The sequence below is a fragment of the Pararge aegeria genome, chromosome 1, assembly GCF_905163445.1.
Source record: "Pararge aegeria chromosome 1, ilParAegt1.1, whole genome shotgun sequence".
Lineage (NCBI taxonomy): Eukaryota > Metazoa > Arthropoda > Insecta > Lepidoptera > Nymphalidae > Pararge > Pararge aegeria.
This window is the reverse complement of record NC_053180.1, coordinates 20,910,247-20,931,243: the sequence shown is the minus strand read 5'-3', so window position 1 is coordinate 20,931,243 and position 20,997 is coordinate 20,910,247. Positions and strand designations below refer to the sequence as shown.

General features: G+C 38.6%; 2 protein-coding genes across 2 annotated transcripts; both read right to left on the bottom strand.

Moving 5' to 3' along the window:
• Nucleotides 1-708: 708 nt before the first annotated feature.
• Nucleotides 709-9,352, bottom strand: LOC120626547 (kynurenine/alpha-aminoadipate aminotransferase, mitochondrial). Its single transcript, XM_039894096.1, has 7 exons — nt 9,115-9,352; nt 8,398-8,566; nt 7,817-8,003; nt 6,914-7,174; nt 5,593-5,772; nt 1,418-1,615; nt 709-918 (listed from the first exon to the last, which is right to left on the bottom strand). The coding sequence occupies exons 1-7, from the start codon at nt 9,350-9,352 to the stop codon at nt 709-711; spliced, it is 1,443 nt and encodes a 480-aa protein (XP_039750030.1).
• A 1,054-nt stretch (nt 9,353-10,406) lies between these two features.
• LOC120636178 lies at nt 10,407-20,997 on the bottom strand. The gene is made up of 16 exons (XM_039907564.1): nt 20,900-20,997; nt 20,171-20,296; nt 19,833-19,963; nt 18,967-19,154; nt 18,769-18,891; nt 17,014-17,127; nt 15,980-16,132; nt 15,342-15,536; nt 14,349-14,537; nt 13,701-13,818; nt 13,355-13,511; nt 12,832-12,992; nt 12,194-12,313; nt 11,828-11,925; nt 10,954-11,063; nt 10,407-10,491 (listed from the first exon to the last, which is right to left on the bottom strand). The coding sequence occupies exons 1-16, from the start codon at nt 20,995-20,997 to the stop codon at nt 10,407-10,409; spliced, it is 2,166 nt and encodes a 721-aa protein (XP_039763498.1).

Here is a 20,997-nt window from a genome sequence, read left to right as displayed (position 1 = left end):
CGTTTAACGAAAAAATAATGTTGTACTAGTATCAAATAAAAAGTAAATATAAATATTAAATTTAAATGATAGCTTACTTCTATATTAATATTATAGTTAAAACTCGCGTGACTTGACTTTCATTCTGCTAATTTCTTTGGGAACTTGAACTGCAGTTTACCCTAACTAAAAACTTTTATTGGCAGCGAACAAATACCAGACTCCTTCTTAATTCTAATAAGTTTAAAGTAGAATACTTAAAAGTAAATGCGCTTCAAACTATTCCGCTTCGCACTAGCGACATCTAGCGTTGAGTAGCTAATAAATATAGAAGCTTGCCACCAAAGCTCTCCTATTTATTTACTATTTTTAGTATTACAGAAATAATAATATTATTAACTATTTAAAAATATATGTGTAATATTTTACTATTAAATACTTAAATTTAAAGTTTAACTTTTAAATGCAAAATATGATTTATCTACTCATTTAAAAAGAAGACCATCCAATTTAATGCATACCTAATAATAATTTTAGAGCAATGTAGAATATGTTAGTTATTAATAATTCTGAATTTAAATATCTTTTAATTTCAGGTATGCGTAGGTAACTTAATAACCATACATTGCTTGTATTCTATGCGCACCCAAAGTTCTTACGAAGAATCTTCATGGATTTCAAATTGTTATCGGAACTTCGCAATAACTCAACAGAGCGGTGTGAAGGCGCCTACTGCTCGGTGGCGAGGCGGCGCTGGCGCTCCGCCAGGCGCCGCTCGTGGCGCACCACGCCGCCCAGCAGGCGCACGGCGGGCGCGATGTCCGCGAGCTGGATCTTGCTGAAGGTGAGGCGCAGGTGCGCGCAGCGCCCGCTGCTGTCGAACTGGAAGGCCTGCCCCGGCACCAGCATGAGGCCGCGGTCGAAGGCTGTGTGGAATACCTGCCAACGATTTTTACTTATTAATTCGGGTCATGAAATTAGTGAAAAACTAAAAGATTTAAGATTTAGAAAGCTGATAGCTTGTTAAAAAAAATTAATAATAATTGTCTTGGCTACAATAGTGATTGTATTTAAAACACTCATTTTTATTAGTGCCTACCTTTGATTTGGCGTGATTAACCGCGAGAAAACTTCGATAATTATAAATTAATAAATCAATAAAGAAACAGGATTTTTTGTTAAGATATTCAAATATATATATATATAATATACACAGCCGTAAACATTGCGCCATGTGCTTCAGACAAACTTCAGAAGATCGACAAATCATCAAAACGTAATTTTGCGTCCACTCTGGGTGTGTGGTTATTTTTATTTTGTCTTTCGAAATATGGAATTACAATTAGGATTAATTCCTTACGAAAATTCCATGCATTAGCTACTATAGTTTCGCATTGATATGGAAATATTTCAATGCAGTTTATAAAAACTATCTTACCAAATTGTAAACGTCTTCTACCTCCCGCACTCGCACCCAGTAGAACAAGCCCGCGGCGGGCTCGCTCCACTCCATGAGATCCCTGACCTCGGTCAACGCCGCACTCAGCGCGTTTTTCCTGAGCTCGTAGAAGGAACGCGTTGACAGAAGGTGAGAGGCCAAAGCGTCGCGGTTCTTTATTAGGTGGTAGGAAATTGCCTGGAAAAATATCAAATAAATAAATAAATTATTTTAAACAATTTCTTGATCTCGTAAAGTATACTTACCTTCATGAGATAAATCAACATTTAGATATTATTAAAATTAAGCTTCATTTGCTATATACTCCGCTTAAGATAAAAGTAATTATAAATTAAACCATACAGTTTCTCCTGCTTTTCACTGAGTACTTATAACAAATTACCTTACATCGTAGAATTCCACAAAGTAATATAATATCATGATAGGTATGTCATGAAAACAATGTATCACAATAAATCATGGATATTATCATAATATATGATGGAATTCCGAAAATAACGCCTGCTTCTATCCAATATTTAACTATTCCACAATAATAATAATGATAATTAACTATAATTTTTACATTGCGAGAGTAACGAATAATACCAATAACCATGATGAAAACTGTAAAATTTGCCAGCAAAAACTGCTCGGTATTATATTGAGAACTGTAATTAGGTATCGGTTTTACTCGTTGTTTTAAGTTGAGACAACTTCTGAGTTTACCTGGTAAGAGATATACACCAGAATTAGCAATAAAAATGTGGGTTAGTTTGGATAATAATACTCTCAATATCTCTTGAGCATTATGCATATAAACTTTGCTCTTTAATCACTTTATCTGCTGAAAAATACATTTAAATCTTTTGCGTAGTTGAAAAGATACAAACAGCGGGAGTTATTTTGTTTATACTATGTAAATATTCTGTTTTTCATTTGCAAGACAAAACAAATTTTTATAAACCAAACGTGTGTATAAGCAATCGACTTAGGTACCTACTAGAAAAGGACATAAATCAGTGTCATCTGCCTAGTGCATATAATCATTTGTGGACTGAAACATCCGGATCCGCTCTACTCTCTCACAAGATGAGATTAATGTTAAAATGTAAGTTGATGATGGAAAAAAACAAATGTTGAGTTTCTTGCGGACTTTTTTTTAGTAAAATCTGAATTTCGAACGACGTTGACTAATGACTTGAAATAAATAAACTTTTTATTATTGTAATATTGCGTTTTTTATTACATAAACCAGAATTTTAGTTTAATACTAGTTAGTATATTTGTTTGACTTTACAAAAATTTACACGACCACGTTTTTGAGCATAAGGTATCAACAGATTCATCAACTTCTGCCAACGTTAATCCTACTTAAGAATATTAAGAATGAGATTAATTTCGGCAAATATTTTCTTTGCCTACTTCGCCTGCCCAATGGCGAGCCAGTGCGTAGATTGTGTAAACCCTGATGACGTCATCAGATAAAATTTATTACAATTAACTAATTCGCTTTGTGATGATTTAATTTAACCGATAAGATAACATGTAAGTAGATAGTGGCCAAACGTACGACTACTTGTATATGAAATAGGTACGAACTAGCTGATGCCTGCAGCCTGATCCTTGTGTTTTTCGTTTTTTTAAGCCGACCGATCGACCTGGCTTCTGGCATAGAGTTAGTTGAAAAGACGAAGAAACAGTGGCTACCAGGAAAACAAATGATTCTCACGTGATTGGTTAAAATAACCCGGACAACGGCAAGTAGATAATAAAGAAACAAACACACAGATCTTCGCATCTATGATTAAGCCAAAAAATGTTCAGATGACTTTTTGGATACTGGTGTTCCATCCGCTCACTGATGATTATTGCTCTTTCAATGCCTAAGAGTTAGTTATGAGGTATATAGGAGTTAGTTAAATGGTACAATTCTTATGTAAGTATTATGGTATCACTGGAGATGTATACAATGGGGAGATTTAAGGTACTTGACTAAGGCACGTCATACTCAGAAGAATGAACGAGATTAAGAACTAACTAAATTGACAGTTAACAAATTTACTCTTTCAACGAAATGGTAAAAACTCCTCCAGATTAAATTTTTTTTTAATGATTCTAATAACTTCATAAAGTTTTGATTCTTTCTTAATTTATTAGCTAAAGTAAACATAATATTATGTTTACGTTTCATTATCGCCATTATTTTATTGTAAGTACAATCAACTCTTTTAATCTATACTCATGTACCTACATTTACTCATTTGACCCGTTTGAATAAACAATTGAAGAACAGACAGACGATATTTTTGCATGCGTGCAAAACGTTGCAATCTGACTTTTGTAAATATCATTTTGGTGTTAATTTCTTGATTGTTTATTTTTGTTTTGTCGAGTTTAAAATCACAACAAGTCAAAAAAAGCTCAAATTCAAAATATCGTCCATTCATAACTAGTCTGACAATGTTTGACAAATTTGATCACGTGCTCTGACGCCATATTTGTTTACCAGTAATGCATATGCTTAATAGGTACATAGAAGTACACACCCGAAAAACATTAGCTCTTTCTAATCGAAAAAAGTTTATCTTTCGGTAATTCCACCAAATCTGTTCATAGCAAATGAATTAATCAGTCGAGGTCATTATCACGCCCATGTAGATAGGACGCGCATCGCGATACGGCGGCCGATAGCGCCGCAACCACATAATAACAATGACTATCATGCGAGCGCCGCGCTAGAGGTCAAACTGTAAGCTGGAGTGCGACCATACGAGTCATTCAAAAAATAGCCATCCACCACTTTAAAAATTCTTTCATACTGTCTGGGATACTTAACGTTCACCTAAATAATCTTTGGAAACAAGTCAGTTCTTAATATCATTTGATTTCAATAAACAAAAGAATGATCATTTTGATTATTCTGAGCTTTATTAAGACCTTCAGAGGTCAGAGTATGATTTATTTGGCATGAAAAACGGGCAATTAACATGGTAAATATGTAACGAGAGGATACAAAAATCCTCGATCGATAGGAGACTTACACGGTCGATTGATCGCTACAAGATTGCAAGATTCGTTGCGTTCTGCGATGTCGTCTTCTATGTACTAAATCGTTTACGATATTGAAATGAATTAGCCCTCCATCGTTTTGACCTATCTATAGCGTGTAAGGTGACCTTAAAAACAGAACATTGTTCGGTTGTTTATTTTTACAAACGACTGTTTCACGGTTTACTGTTCAATTAGTCCCATTTACATTTTAAGACGCTCTGATGAAGATCTTTGGAGATAGAAGATTGAGCTCCTCAACAGAGACCAGCAAATCTTAAATAATTTTTAATTTTTAATTTTTGATTAGGTACTTTAGGTACCTACAGTTAATATTATCTGTCACAGTAAGTGTTACCTGTATCTACATCGTATCGCCCTACTGCTACTTACAATATTACGTGGATAGTGTTGTGGATTACATATTAACCCCATTTTTTTTTTCTTTTTTTAATTTAAGAGCTATTATTGTAATATGTAATTGTTTTCTGTCCCAAATAAATACAAAAAAAAAAAAACCCTCGCAGTCCGTGTGAAACGGGACTATTTCGCCGTTGGTTCTGATTTCGTCACTGGTGAGCTATATCAAAACGTGATTCTTCAAAATTTCACTTTTGTAAAGATAGCAGTAACACGTATCACAGAACACATGTCAGTTAGAAAGCTGCCTCGTTGTTGTGCATGTTCGACTTCAGACCACGATCCCGCGCCTCATCTCTTTCTGGTCGCTTCATACTTGACGTCCACTTGTTTGCGCACACACATTTGGACTGTAATATCTCCCACCTGAAGCCCAGTGGTTAGAGCGGCGGATTCCCTTAAGAGGGGACAGCGTTTTATCTCCAGCAAGCACCTCAAACTCAAAGTTGTGTGCGTTTTTAATCGGAGCGATTAAAATATTACCTGTTTTAACGGGAAAGGAAAACATCGTGGAGAAATTTTCATACCTCAGATTTCTCCATAACATTCTCAAAGGTTTGTGAAGTCTACTAATCTACAGCAAAATTAGCGCGGTGGACTACGACCTAAATCCTCCCCATTCTGAGAGTCGGGAAATCTCTCGGGAGATTGACTCACCGAGGCCTAAATCGGTCAGGATACCTGTGTTAGTACTAAGGAAGTACCTGCGTCAGCGTGCAGGAGTGCAGGATCTCAGCCTGCGTGTGCAGCTCCGCGCGGCGCACCAGCGGCGTGGGCGCCGTGAGCCAGGCGGCGCGCAGGCCCGAGCTCACCACCTTGGACAGCGAGTCCAGCCGCAGCACACGCCCGCACGCGTCCAGCGACAGGAACGACGCGGGCACCTTCTGCAACGGAGCGCGCACACATTACTTCACTCACTTTACGGAGAGTAGCTGATAACCGCCTTAAGAGTTGTAACAGCGTCACCGGGGAAAAGTGGTGAGCGCGAAAGCTCGCCATGAAAAGAGCCCCAAGGCTCGATCGGGGGGGAAGAAGGGACGTGGCCCGAGGGACCTCTTGCGATTACTCAGACCTCCGCACAGTTCGAGGATTCGGATATGCTGGTGGATTTTTAGACTACCAGCTTAGCGCAACGCCCGTCCCCGAAAACGAACACCGTAGTAAATACATCAAATAATGTATGAATAACAAATTAATTCTATCATCATATACATTAGGTTTATCTTAGTTCGACTGCGGAATGCGGATATATCACTTGTTATTAGGTCTAAGAACAATTATTCGTATCCTATTATCAATGTATAGCGGTTTCCGCATCTATTTATTATCTTATATTAACATTTTTAGTAAAATGTTAAAAATATTGAAAAGTATTTTGCAAGAATAGGGTCAAGTAACAGGGCCAATGGTTTAATTTTAAGAACAGATCTGCCCTCACCTTCTACCATAGGTGGGTCCTAATGTAGGACCAATTAAATTATAGCATTCATAAATAAGTAATAAAGAAATAAATATACTACGAAAATACACACATCGCCATCTAGCCCCAAAGTAAGCGTAGCTTGTGTTATGGGTACTAAGATAGCTGTTGAATATTTTTATGAATATAATACACATAAATACTTATAATATACACACCAGCCAGACACTGAAAAACAATCATTTTCATCACACAAATATTCTCCAGTTGGGAATCGAACCCACGTTCTAGGACTCAGAGAGCAGGGTCACTGTCCACTGCGCCAGTCGGCCGTTCATAATACTTATTATTAAATAAGTTTTTAAGCATCGATTCTTATCAGGTGTTAGTGATAATGCCCCGTACTGAAATCTAAACGTAGGAACTCTTTAATGCATATAGGAAAACAAGGATCAAATAAGATTAACTTTGCTGTCTCTCTGTCACTTTACTGTACGATTGATACTGATTGACTACACGCTGCACCATAACGCCACCCTGGATATAATACTTGGATAAAAAATATTCTCATACTTATTTTAAGAAGACATTAATAGGATACTTACGTCTGTAAAATTCAAGAACATGTAAGGATCATCTTCCACAATCAAGAAGTCGTATTTGCAAGCCATCTCGTAGATTTGTCTTCTCCGTTCCTCCGACAGGACAGTGCCGGTGGGGTTGTTGCCCGTGGGGATGACGTACAGCACTTTCGGCATCTGGAGCCCCCTGGCCAGGCGTTCGTTGAGCACTGACTCCAGGGTTTCGGGGATCATCCCGTTCTCATCTTCCGGGATACCGATGATGTCCGGTTGGTAAGGCTTTAACTGTAATAAACAGTCAGAATATAAGATTAATAATTTTATCTTGGTTTTTTGGCAGTTAAATTTGAGTTGTGGGAAATTCATACAAAATAGAAACTATTAACTACGAGGTGACTCGCCCCTTGCGTGCCATAATGGCTATGGCTAATGCATTTTACAGCTTAAAGTACCTCTCGTCAAAATACAATTTATTTTACATTGTGTGATCTAGTTACGAGGTTAAGACCTCAAAGGCAAGGCAAATGTGTTTCCGAAGAAGAACTCCTTCAATTCTAAAAATAAAGATAACTTAGGGTAAACTAGCAGAAGGTGGCGGAGTTTTTATGGCCATGTATAAATGCACCTTAGTAACAGACCTTCGCCACAGTAAATATATAAGCTACAGGTTTACTGTGCTTGGCCCTAAGAGATGTTCATTTAGACAGTATTCAATTAGAAGCATTCATAATACCAGGAAACCTATGTGCGAACATAGAAATTTTAAGTTTATCAAGGGCCGTTTTAGTTTGAACACGAAACTTATTCGAGATAGGCGGGCGCATCACAAAAGTGATTTGCGAGAAGAAGAATAAACGGAAATTTCCTTTGATTTTTTATATTATTTGTTACCCGGAAACCCTCACAATCAATCATGATAAGACTCACTACACTGTAGAAGCCTGAGTAGGAGTACTCCGTGGTGATGATGGGGTCCCCCGTGTTCAGCAGCAGCTCTATGCACTGGTAAATGCCGTGCTGGGAGCCGTTGGTGACGAGCACGTCGCGGTCCAAGGGCGGCGGTCTATGCAGTTCCTGCTGGAACGACCGCAATTCGGTAAGCAGGGATGGAAGCCTGCAAAGAAAATAATTCGTTTGACGAACTTTAACTGGAAAAAAATTAAAAAAAAAAAATTGAATTTGAATTTGATATGTCGCCCTCTCTCGAGTCTCGCCCTCTCAAACAAACAAAAGGTCCAAAAACCTTCGAGTTTATTAGTTACTTAGTTATTTTTTGTAAGTTGGTAAAATCTGTAGCCGACACCGTACGAATCGTTGTACATACTAATACGCACTGTACATACATGTTTGTGAAGTACAACTTGACTTATAAAGTTTTCAAAACGTGAGAGTAGCTCGTACAGAAAGTGTGCTCAGGAACTATTATATCTAGTTCCCTCCTTTAACATTCGAACGCATCGTCATCATTCATAATATTTATATGACCTTGTTAATAAAAGTATATTTACCCCTGTGAAGGTATGTACTGCAGCGCAGTTGCCAGCTCCTTCTCATCAAAGACCATCTTCTCACCAGTTCTGGACGTCAGCTCCAGGCGCGTGAACGGGAATATAGCCTCGTTGGGCATGCCCTCTGCGAGGGATATCATGCGCTTGCCCACTTTGTAGGCGAGAGCGGCTGCAACAACCATACTAACGTTATATATATATATATATATATATATATATAAGAGTGGGTCTGTCTGTTTGTTTGCTACCTAATTTCGGCTCAACCACTGCACCGACAAATAAATCTAGGCATCGCTAGTGAAATTATATTTTTAATGCCAAGATACGCTAAAAGAATCATGCACATTTAATATAACTAAAATTACAAAGTGGCGTGGGTTGCAGGTGGCGATAACAGGTCACTTACTTGTTGATAAAAAAATTACTAACAGATTCTCGCCAATATTTATTACAACTTTATTTAAATGATATGAATTTCTAATGAATGAAGATAATTAGTTTAAGATAAATAAAGCAAGGTTAGTAATAATCCCTATAAAACTCAAATTTTCAAATCAGTTCGGCTACAAATAGGTATTACTGAAAGAAACCACATTTAAGATAACATTTTCTTAAAAAACTGGAAATAGAAATCTATTAAAGGATAAGTTTTTGGGGGTGCGGAGAGTCCAATCAATCAGTAGGTATTAATATAATGCTTAAAACTAAATAACTTACTTATTTGTCTCGTAAATGCCGCCTCCCTCCTCAAAGCTCGTTTACTGAAGAATCTAGCATAATCCTTCTCATCTAAAACCCTATATTTCTGGTTCACTTTGCACTCTTCGTCCGAATAAAACTTAAAAATTTTGTCAAAATTTGTAGAGTAACTACACTTTAAAACGGCATACAAAGGGCGCGCGTCGATCAACTTCTTGAATAGTTTTGCATTAAATCTGGGCAAAGGTTTCGCCATTTTTATTTTTATATCTAATAATTAATCAATATTTTTTTGTAAATATAACGTTATAAGTTCAATATAAAATAGGTTATTACAAAGCTATCTACTTAAATATTATAATCACAGTAATGATAGCATAATATTATTTCTAATTCTTGCTGATTCCTAAATATTGTTTATCAATATTTCGTAGCGGTATACATCGACCGTCTACACGAGCCAAGAAATCCACAATGAGGCGAATTTAAAAATGCTAAATGATAACAAACGATTCCATTTTACATATTATCATTTTTGGCAACAGCATGTCGCTCATTTCATATTCAACTGATAACCACTTTATTAAAAGTTATTTTACCATAATAGCCTGATTAATGAGTACATAAATAGTGACGCTAGAGTAAACTTGATTTCTTCCTGATCATACTCGTAAATCACGATTTAGATTATCAGGGAATCTTCTGTATTTACTAAAGGACTGACTTAAAGACAAAGTTAAGCAAGAACGATAATAACTTTTTTTGTGCAAGAAAAAGACAATAGGTATTGCTTAAACATGGGCAAAGTACCTACTGCAGTATTGCAGCACATGTGCTGGCGTAATGGACTAAAAGGTACACGAAGCATTTAAATTGCGCATACGCATATGTATTTTCATTTATATTCATAAACATTCATTTTCGGTAATATCTTTGGGGAAACCGAAGGTTTTGTTTTGAATATAGACATAATATGTTTGGCATGTCATCGGTCTTTGGAGTCCCTCAATTCAGGCATTTAGTTTCCGGTTTCTTATCTTGCTAGTGGTGTATACTTTACACTCACAGACATAATCAGTTAGCCAGGATAATGTGTCCAAAGCTTTATTTTATTAATTTTAAGATGCTTACTATAGGTACGACCTGGCATCAACTCTTGAAAATTACAGTGCAATTTTTCTAGTGGGATCGAACTACTTACATATAAAAAACTAATACACATACATTATTAAATCTTTAATCAAAGACATTTTCTATCCAAAAACAAAAAAGTGACTGGATTATCTTTAAAATTTTAAAAACGAGTCTTATCATAGTTTAAATGACTTAGAATTTCGTGGTGAGGAGAAATCGCTTCCCGAAGGTGTACCGGCAGTATTGGAATCACGATACAGTCTGAAAAACATTAATTAAGTACTTAATATGGTAAGGGAAAGTTTCGTGTCTCTTTTATATTGTAGTAATAATGAAACGATTATAGAAGTGGCGTAAGTTTTTATACTTGAGTAATTTGAGACAAAATATTAATCAATTTTGGTTAAACAAACGCCGAGAATAAAGCCATTTAGCACGTAAAACTACACAATGTATTCTGTATATGTGTTTACTTTGTATAAAATGTGTGTGTGACAAACAATATTGAGGCAGTTATTCAGTCATGAGGTCAGTCTTGATGTCAGATTTCTCAACATCTCTATCTAGTCGCGGAGCCTCTGCAAGTCAGACATTATCGCTTATTTGTGGCTCAATTGACTCAAAATATTTTCGGTTAGTCTAGACAAAATACTCAGAATATTAGCCAGATTATGCTCCGTTCAAAAAGAAGGAAGCTAAATGTGTAATACAATAATAACTAACCTCATAACGCGGGAACATTGTTCCGCCAAATGGTCGAATGAAGGCAGAGGGTCTGGTTCGTAACTCTTCAGGGCTAAGTACGGCGCACCAGCATTTACTGCCAATCTCATCTGTACAGAGATTGCAGTAATTGTATGCAAAATTTGATTTATTTGTGTTCAGAGAATTCTTGTTAGTTGTTGGTAAGCTGACAAGAATGGTAAAAGAGGTGTCCATCAAACTATCTGTAATTTTGCATCCTTGGTTACAGAGAAGAAAGTTGTTTGGAAAACAGCTGGCCAGCAGCAGTTTCCATTGTGGGAAGTCACCATCAACTACCGGCCAGACCATTCATTATTATAGGTACATTAAGTGATTTTTTCTGCCAACCGAGTTGAAATGAATTCAGTTGGAAACTAATGTGGTTTTAAGGGATTATTTAGAGGAAATTTTCCACAGTGTCTAGCTAGATTTGCTGTCAACTGAGATACGGTATCGGCTTGCATGTATTTTATATTTATTCGTTCGAATTGATAATTGTCAGTATTATGATTAACAACAAGGCTTTTAAAAAGTATTCTGACTGTTAAAAAATGTGTTATAACACATCTAATGCATACTATACATTTGATGAATTTCCTAATGACAAGGTAGATTGGAAGTAGCCAGTTTCGCTCTCATCTCCCGCAAGATAGAAAAATGATTGTAAATGTTGTTGTTGGTAAAGAGCAACTGCCGAGTTTCTTGCCGGCTCTTCTCGGTAGAATCTGCTTTCCGAACCGGTGGTAGAGTCACTACAAACATACATACCTGACGTTTCAAAAGTAGTTATAAAGTAGGCCTACTTGAAATAAATGAATTTGAAATATGTTTTTTTTTTTAATTTTTGACATACCGCTTCTTTATTTCTTTCCATTTCATGGAGCTTCTTGTTCAAGTCGTGTTTCAGCCCTCGCATTAACACAAAGTCCTTTTCTAGTATTCCATGGAGACCTTAGTATTTTTTTAAATGTTTGAATTAATATATATGTATAGAAAATACTTAGAAAGCAGCAGAAGAAAAATTCAAAAAACAGCAAGTATAAAAATAGAGTAAACAATTGAATACCTTGATCTGAATTGTATAATTAAAATACGTGTTTGGTAATATTTCCAAAGCTTCATTAAATAAGTATCAATGCAAAGTCATACGGATACAGCTAGTCAACAGGGTAGTTAGTAGTTAAGTAATATATAGAATAAAAAGTTAATAACACGTTACCAGCTTTTTCCAAGAGCTCATCTAGATTTTGCAGTGTCTCCTCCGCAGCAACTGGCGCCAGCAGTCTAGGAGAAGGTAGAGATGGCTTAGGAATCTTGACGACTACTGGAGAAAGAGGCGCTACGAAAGGACAAATAAATTAACATCTTTGTGGAGATCTTTATTGTTATTACAAAAAAACCCGATTAGATAAGCCCGTTTTGTTGTTCCCATAAAAAATATATATAGATACCATCCATATAATGTGAAATTAAAATCAATTAATTGATGGATTTCTTTATACAAAGTGTAAATGAAAACCGAAATAATACTTCACGGGTTTTAGAGGTACATTATGTACTGTCTCTGAGACTTATCTTTGAAACCGAAAACTAAATAGTTTTTGAGGGAACGACTGCCAAAGTTTTTGTAGCGTAAGTATGATGCGCGTATAGGTCCTTTATCTTCAATATGGTTGTGATATAAACACTTAGAATATTTTGAATTCGTTTGTATGGAAAAATAATATTGCGTCTTTTGGTTTAATATTTTATATGGTGATTCCTTATGAAATATACTTAAGTTTGCATCCTTCAAATTTATTTCGTTCGTCTTCGTTGCATAGCATTATAAGTGTTCCACGCTGTATTGATACAAACCTATTAAATCAGCTGGTAGTTCCCAAAAAGACGGTCGTCTTGCTCGCAGAGTGTCTTCCGGTGGGGGCAATATACGACATTCAGTCTCCTGCAGTGATACTGTACACACATAGTCGCAACAAGTAATCAGAAGCTCCGCCCGGTTAAAACGAAGATTTTCGCTAGAAGAACAAAACAGGCCAGTTTATTCAACAAAAAATAATCCTATATTTCTTTTAAAGCTCACTAAAAATAAATTCCTCTTTATAGCAGTTTTCCTATACACACGTCATTTCTATAAAAAAATGCACTTCCTCAAATTGAATAGGTTTTGCTCCAAGTTTAGTTATTGTCTTACTACTTGTAATTATTGTGTTGGTTTTGTGCAAAATATGTATATACTTACTCTAGTTTTTAATGTGATTTGAGAGTTTATAGATTGAAAGAATATTGCTCTAACTGTTAGATATGCATATTTTGTACTTGGCTACAATAACTGTGAAATTACTCTCAGCTTTAGTCTTGACAGTAATCCAACACTTACGGATCTAGATGCAGCCCCCGCTGGTCCCACGACGCGGGCCCCGGCGCGGCTTGTAGCATCAGGCCCCCCGTGGAGCCCTGGTACACGCTCGAGCCACGGCGCGATCCCATTTGGACACTTTGGGCATCTTCATCTGATTCGTTCTTACGAGGTGGTCCTTTACAATGAAATGTTCATTAATTTTCTTATGGTACTATTGAAAACTGTATTTTGATCATAAGTTTTAACACAATATGTTGTGTTCCAACGTTGCTTGCAATAAACAGATGCAGTAGTTGCGGTCTAATACAAATGCAAAAAAATAAAGTGCTTATTGTTAAATAGCTTAGAGGTATTGTTTACCTACCAGGGTGAATACTGATGGTCCCAAATTCAGCCTTTTTGCCGAGTACTCCGAGAAACGGAAACTTGATTTTTATAGTCTGCAGAAGACATTCCTCGTATAGATCCCAGATATGGACAAACTGGTAAGAAAAAAGTGTTCATTTAAAAGAAAATTGGAGTATAACTCAAACTTCAATCATCTGTCTTCACATTATTCCATCTTTATAGTATCATATCATCCATCACGAGGTGCGATGATAGCCTCCGGCTTCTCTTGTAATGTGCGATCTAAACAATTTAATGCTTGCATCAACAGTGAAGGAAAAAATCACGAGAAAACCTGCATTCCTGAGAGTTCTTCATAACTTTCTCAAAGGTATACGAGGCACCGCTCCACACTTGGCCAGCGTGGTGGACTACATCCAAAACAGGGCTAATTCTACCCCCATTTGTGTGCCTTGTGCCAGTGGGTCACTAATGGAGGTGATAATGGTAATCATCCTAATATTATATATCATATCATGTCATATGGTAGGTGTTATAGTATTAGGATCCGAGCCCCAATATTTTTTAGTAATATAAGTTACAGAGTTTTCATAAACTCTACTAGACTAGCGGAAGCGCTGACGACTACAAATTTTGTGAAAGTAGTGGTGTAAGTCTCGCTCACACAGTTGCTGCAGTAAGCCACGACGATCTCCATGCAGGCCACGAGCGCCACGTCCAGCACGGCGGGCGCGCCCGGCGCCGCCAGGCGCGCGAACTGCGAGCCCTGCGCCTCCCACAGGCGCACCACGCCGTCCGCGCTGCCCGTGGCCAGCGCGTGCAGGCCGCCCACCACGTGGAAGCACGTGACGCCCTGCAACCACACCGCTCTGAACAGAAGATCCGAAACCGCAAGCCAGCAGCATCGTCGTGTGGTGATTATGGGCAAACCCTCTCACAGGGAGACAGGCTATTAATATTGCTAGCAATGATTAAACGATACAACTTATTCAAAGTTAACGTTTAAAACACAGAAAGTCCAATAATAGAGATAATGAAATGACATGAAAATACACTTTATTGTGCACCAAAAACAGCGAAATGAAATCTATAATAACACATATACCTACCAAACACGCAGGTACAATAGGCGGCCTTATCACTCAAAATCGATATCTACCAGGCAATCCAGCAGAGGAAAAGAAAAACGCTTGTATAATGGGTTATAGATAAGGAAAATTAGTAAAAAATACACAGATAAAGATGTAGGTTTTTTCTTACGATGATACTGGATTTATACTCATCCTTATCATATCAACCTCTTACTGGCGAACTACATAGCACTGATTTCTTCCCAAAATCAGATTGCGTTAAGGCCGTAGTCCACTACGCTGGCCAAGTGCGGATTGGTGGAGTTCATTGTATATTGTATAGAGAAATTTCGCGGAGTATAGCAAATTAAGCTTAATTTTGATAATATATGGTGGAGTTCACACGCCTTTGCGAACATTATGGAAAGCTCTCAAGGATGCAGGTTTCCTGACGATGTTTTCCTTCCCCGTTAAATCAAGTGATATTGAATTGCTTAAAACTTATCTTAGAAAGTCAGAGGTTAGAGCCGCTTCTATATTGCACTGCTCTAACTCAACAAATTCTGTCGCTGTTGTGCCACACTTACTCTCTGCACTTTGAACACGTAATCCTCCAGTTTCCCCGGCACATGCCGACAGCGAACGCTGACAGCGCTGTCGTGTGAGCAGGACCATACGATGTCGCCGTCCCTGGCGTAGCTCACGCGGCGCACTGCGCGCGAGTGCACCCCGCGCCACGTGTTGGTGCTGCAGTACAGGGACTGGGGCGGGGACGACAGCTCCTGAAACGTGTCGAGGTTATGAAGACCTGTTGTAATATGCATAGTTTATTCTCTATTTTCTAACTTATCTTATTATGTACCTATGTAAAGTATGTTTTAAAATAGAAGAAAAAAAAAATGTGTTGAAAAAGTTTAAACAAATAAAACAAAAGGAGATATTCTTTTTGACCACTAACTTACAAAAAAGGAGGAGGTTCTTAATTCAGTTGTATAATTTGTACAATACTAGCTTCTATCTCATTCCTGATTTGATAACGTAGTGATTAAGCATAGCTCTCTCCATCGCTCGCTAAACGTCCATGAGCCTTCTAATCGGGCCCTTAGTTAGCGATCACGTTTCAGAGCCACAGGTCATCACGCGTTGTTCTTGGTCTTTGGTCTTCTTTTTTGTTACAAACGAATAGAATAGTGCATATTGATACTGTCAGAACAACGAAACGCACCATCCAAAAGTAATAATTAATGTTATCCGGCGTCTTGCTGGGCAGCAGCGACAGCCTCGGCTGCAGGAAGCGCACCCTCGTGACGTCACCGCGCTCCGTCCCGAACACCAGCTCCGACTCGCCCCCTTGCAGCGCCGCACAGTACGCCAAACACTGCCAAACCATCAATTCATAAGTATTTACTTGCTCATATCATTCCAAATTCAGTTATTTCAAATAAGCCTAAATATACACACTTTTGAAACTTCAAGTCTGTTTGTTTTTAGTGACTCTACAAACTACAGAGAAGAAGCGGGCAAGAAACTCAGCAGTTGCCTTTTTTTTCAACATTTACAATGATATTTTGTATTGCCAGAGATGAAAGCGGAGAGGTGTGCTTCCAAGAAACCTTGAGTAATTCGACAATTATATAACCTAACCCAGTAGTAACCTTGCTGTAATATTTTTTACAGCAAGGTTACAATGTTAAAATGTGTTTTAGCATATTGTTTAAACGTATGCATTGGTAGGATTATAAAAAAACTTAGGAATCAAGAAAACTATATACTCAAACCCTCAAATTAATTCTGTACAGATAATGAGATAATTTCTAAAAACCTAGAAATCTGCATATTCTGACACTAACTTGTAAACTTCCTCTAGTAATTCAGGGTAGAAAGTAGCATAAAAGTCGCTAGAAATTATATTAGTATATATTTTTTAGTCCTATGATCGATTGAGTACGTATCGAACTAATTTACACTCCTAGATCTCAGCACAGCTTTCGGTAACCCTTGGCTTCACGCATTTTTTTTATACCTACAATATACACATGTATATATAGTATGGGTAGGTACTAAGATGACTGATGAATATTTTTTAAGAATAAAATACATAAATACTTTAAATATACAGATAAACACCCAGACACTGAAAAACAATAATGTCAACATTTTCCAGTTGTGGGAATCGAACCCGCAGTCTTGATCCAGAAAGCAAGGCCACTGCTCACTGCGCCTATCGGCCATCCAACAATTTGCAAGCAGAGGTCTTACTGTGGGGATGTTGGGGAGCCCGCTGATGCAGAACACGGCCGAGTGCGTGAGAGTGGTCGCGTCGTAAATGATGAGGCTTCGATCCGATGCAGCGAACAGCAAACACTGCACGTCCTGAAATTTTAGGGCACGCTTATAGACTTCCATTAACCTTAATATTATAAATGAGTAAGTGTTTGTTTGTCCTTCTTTCACGTCCTAACCAATCTACTTGATTTGTAGCGTACAGCTAGTGAGAAGGACGGAGTAACATAGGCTACTTTTTATACCAACAAAACAAACGGTTCCCACGGGATTTATTAGTTCCCAGAAATATTATAATTACGAAATCGTGACTTTCGCCTCATTGTTGTCTAGTATGTTTTGTTCAAACACTGCTCCGCTTATATTATAGCTTATACGGTGACAGCCCAGTGGGTGGGACTTCGACTTCACTTTCGGGGGCCGGGTTCGAATTCCAGGACGAATCTTAATCTGGGATACAAACATAGGATAGTTTTTATCCTAGGAAATCAGTTCGAGGTTTTGCCACTTACGTTTAAATAAATCGCGTCGGTAATCCAACAATTTTTGACACGACTATGAACTCCGGTCCGGTGGTAAAATATCTGAAATAAAAAAGCGAATGAATAGACAATTTAAGATACAGTGGATAAACTGTGATGTTTGTACTTCATACTAATATAAGTAGAAATAAGAAAAAGAGAGTGTCATGTCTGAACCTATATCTCTAGATTATCTACTAGTCGTTTAGAAAAAAAACAATCTTATACTGAAGAAGGGACGGTTGTTGAAGAGTTATCTTCCTGTTTCTCTACTTCATTATAAACTCCTTTACTTGGCAAGCATAAATTGCTGCCACCATAATAAATGGAAAATAAATGATAATACTGGTCTACAACTACTGTTTCAATGTATTAATTGGTGCTTTTCGAAAAAAAATTCAAGTTACTTTAAAAAATACGCAAAACAAAACGCTAACGCAAAATAGTGTGCCAAAAATATTTAAAAAGTTTCTTCAATTTCTCCACGTATATATATGTTGTATGAGAGCCCCCTTAAATATTTATATTATACTCATTTTGACGTGACAACGTCTTATAAATTGGTTTGCCGGGTGACACTTCAAGAAACTGCGTTACGCTCCGCTCACGTTATGCGCTCACAATGAGAGCGAGTGAGAGGCACGCGTCCCTTCCACTCGGGCATGGTTAGCCCGCCTAAGAGCGAGAGAGACAGACATAAAAAGTGAAAGGCACGCGTCCCTTTGTAGTAAACGCTGTTTCATTGTACGCAAATGTATTGCAAGTTATTGTATGTATATTTGTATATAAATACGTATGTATGTGTAAAGGTAAAAATAAAATTTTGTTAATATGAAATTCAGTGCGAGATTCTTTGTATAAATTAATGTTTTAAATATAATTCTTTGTATAAATAAATGTTTTAAATTGTTACTATTATTTCATCCTTCTTCCTACTATACGAATGAATATTCACATTAAAATTATTTTACCACTCAAAGTCGTTGTCACGTAAAACTTTCGCCCGTATACCGACTTTACAGGCAACCAATTTTTTTTTAGTATATAAATACATAATCTGGGAAAGTAATGTCTAACTTTTACGGTTTATGATACTCGTATAAAGCCTGGTAACAGAAGGATAGATGGATAGACCGACGGATGCCAGCGGAGTCTGAGGGTCCCGTTTTACCCTTTCGCACTAAAACTAGTAAAAAAAAGAAGAAACCACCTCGTACGAGTGCAGAAGTCTCAGGTCGCCGCTGTAGACGCCGGCGCGGCCACCGCGCGACACGCACACGTAGCAGAAGGAGTCCTCTCGCTCCATGCTCACCAGCTTCACGATGGCTTCGCGCTGCAAGCCGAGAGACGACTCTACAACGACGGCCCAGCTGAGATCATCGCCGTCAGACTCTCAGCCGCGACTCACGCGGCAATGCTGCAGCCTCCGGACCGCGCGCACGGCTCTCGGCGCCCAGCGCTCACTGCGGGAGCGCGTGGTGCGCGCGCCCGCGGCCGCCAGGCGCGCCACCAGCCGGCGCCAGCACACGCGCCCGCTGCCCAGCGGGTCCAGCGCGCGGAACAGCTGCTGCGCGTGCGCGCTGTACTTGCGGGGACCTGCACCGCCACGGAGACCGGCGTCAACTACTTTATATGGCAGCCACATTGCCTCACAAATATTCTGAACGGTTGGACCTCGGTGTCCGAGAACGAACACTCGCTCGGAGAAAGATCTTCCTATTATCGACTACGGCGCACTACAGGGCACGGGGCTCCGTCTCAAAATAAGAAGGGCTAAGGCCCTCATGCTGGCCAAGTGCGGATTGGTAGACTTCACACGCCGATGTTTACATTATGGATGACTCTAAGGCATCCCGGTTGTCTCACGATATTTTCCTGCGCCGTAAAAGCTAGCTATATTTTATCACCTTTTGTGGTGCAAGTGCAAGCCAGACTCGCGCCGAAGGGTTCCGTACCGTTATTTGTAAAAACTGCGTAAAATCATGTGAATCGTTAAATATTTATTTTATTCTGTTTTTCAACCTGCTCTCAATTCAACTGTATGTTTTGTATATTTGTTACGCGATATGGTACTGCGCTAATAATAAACCGATTATGATAATTATTTTTTTGCCGGGAGAACCATTAATGACCTGGCTTCGGGAAAAGCAATATTTTGTAAAAGATGAGCAATTGGCATTTTGCTATTATAACTTAGATAACTGCAAACTTGAAACTTTCCGCTGCGCCAGAAGAGGTAGTTGAAAGCACGGAGTTCTATTGGGATTCACCTACCGAAGATGCTATCCAGCGCGGCCACGAAGCCCCTCTCGTCCAGACACAGCGCGGGCGCCTGCGCGGGCACCGCGGCCGCGAACTCGATGCCCTCCTCCGCCGCCGCCGCGCGCATTACCGCCTCCACCTTCCTGCGCGTTTAGGTCGGGCTTTTGGTAGAACGTTTGTAAGAAGAAAATTAGCAGTTCAGGATTTGAGACTCTAAAACGAGTATAATTAGGTAAATTTTACTTTGACGATACAGAGTTTATACTCGACAACGACTCGTTGATCGCGAGCGAGCAAATCTAGATTACTGATTCCATCGCAAAATATCATAGTGTATTCCGAGCAACAACCTGTCGATTTCCATAGCTGCTGCATTCCTTTCTTTGGCTTTCTTGAAGCAGCGCCGCAGCTTGCTCAGCGCGGCTGGAGTTAGCTTCTTCAACAGATCTCGAGAGAGTGACTCCTCATCTTCATCACTAAAAAAAGATTCACATTTCAACAGACTCCCGACAGGCGTAAATCTCGCGATGCTAGCTGTTAAACGTTATTTTTGCATACAAAAAATAATACAGAGGGAACGTTTGATAGCAAAGATTGCAAGATTTACGTGACATACGTAATCACCCTGCGAGTCAGACTAAAGAAGAGTAAAAGAACTAAGGAAATAAATACAAAATGATTGTTATTTTTTTAAGTAAATTCGTGAAACTTATAATTAAAGTGCTGTAAGACAATCAATTAGTGTTTTATCTACGGGCTAGCAAGAAACCTCGTATTTTACCCCCTTAAAGAATATGTAGTCAATACTATTATAATGCAATGGGCAGGAGATGTATACTACAGAACATGAACAGTATGAGAGCCCCCAAGTATCGATGGCCGGCAAACTAGGGGGCGCGAAGACCAATGACGACTGAAGAAGAATCCACCGGTTTTGGAAGTTCGAGGTTGCAAGGAAGCTTGCTACGGTCCGCCTCCGATAGAGAAATTTGCTTCACCAAGCCAAGTCCACAGTCCCAGAGCTGTAGAGCATGAAGATGATGATGAAGCAAGCAACAATAGCAGCTAGATATACGCACCCTGATAAACTTTCTTCGGAAGCACTCCTCACTGAATAGCTCCTCTCGAATATTTCCGAACACTCCTCGTTGAGTGACTTTTGCGATTTAATGGACAT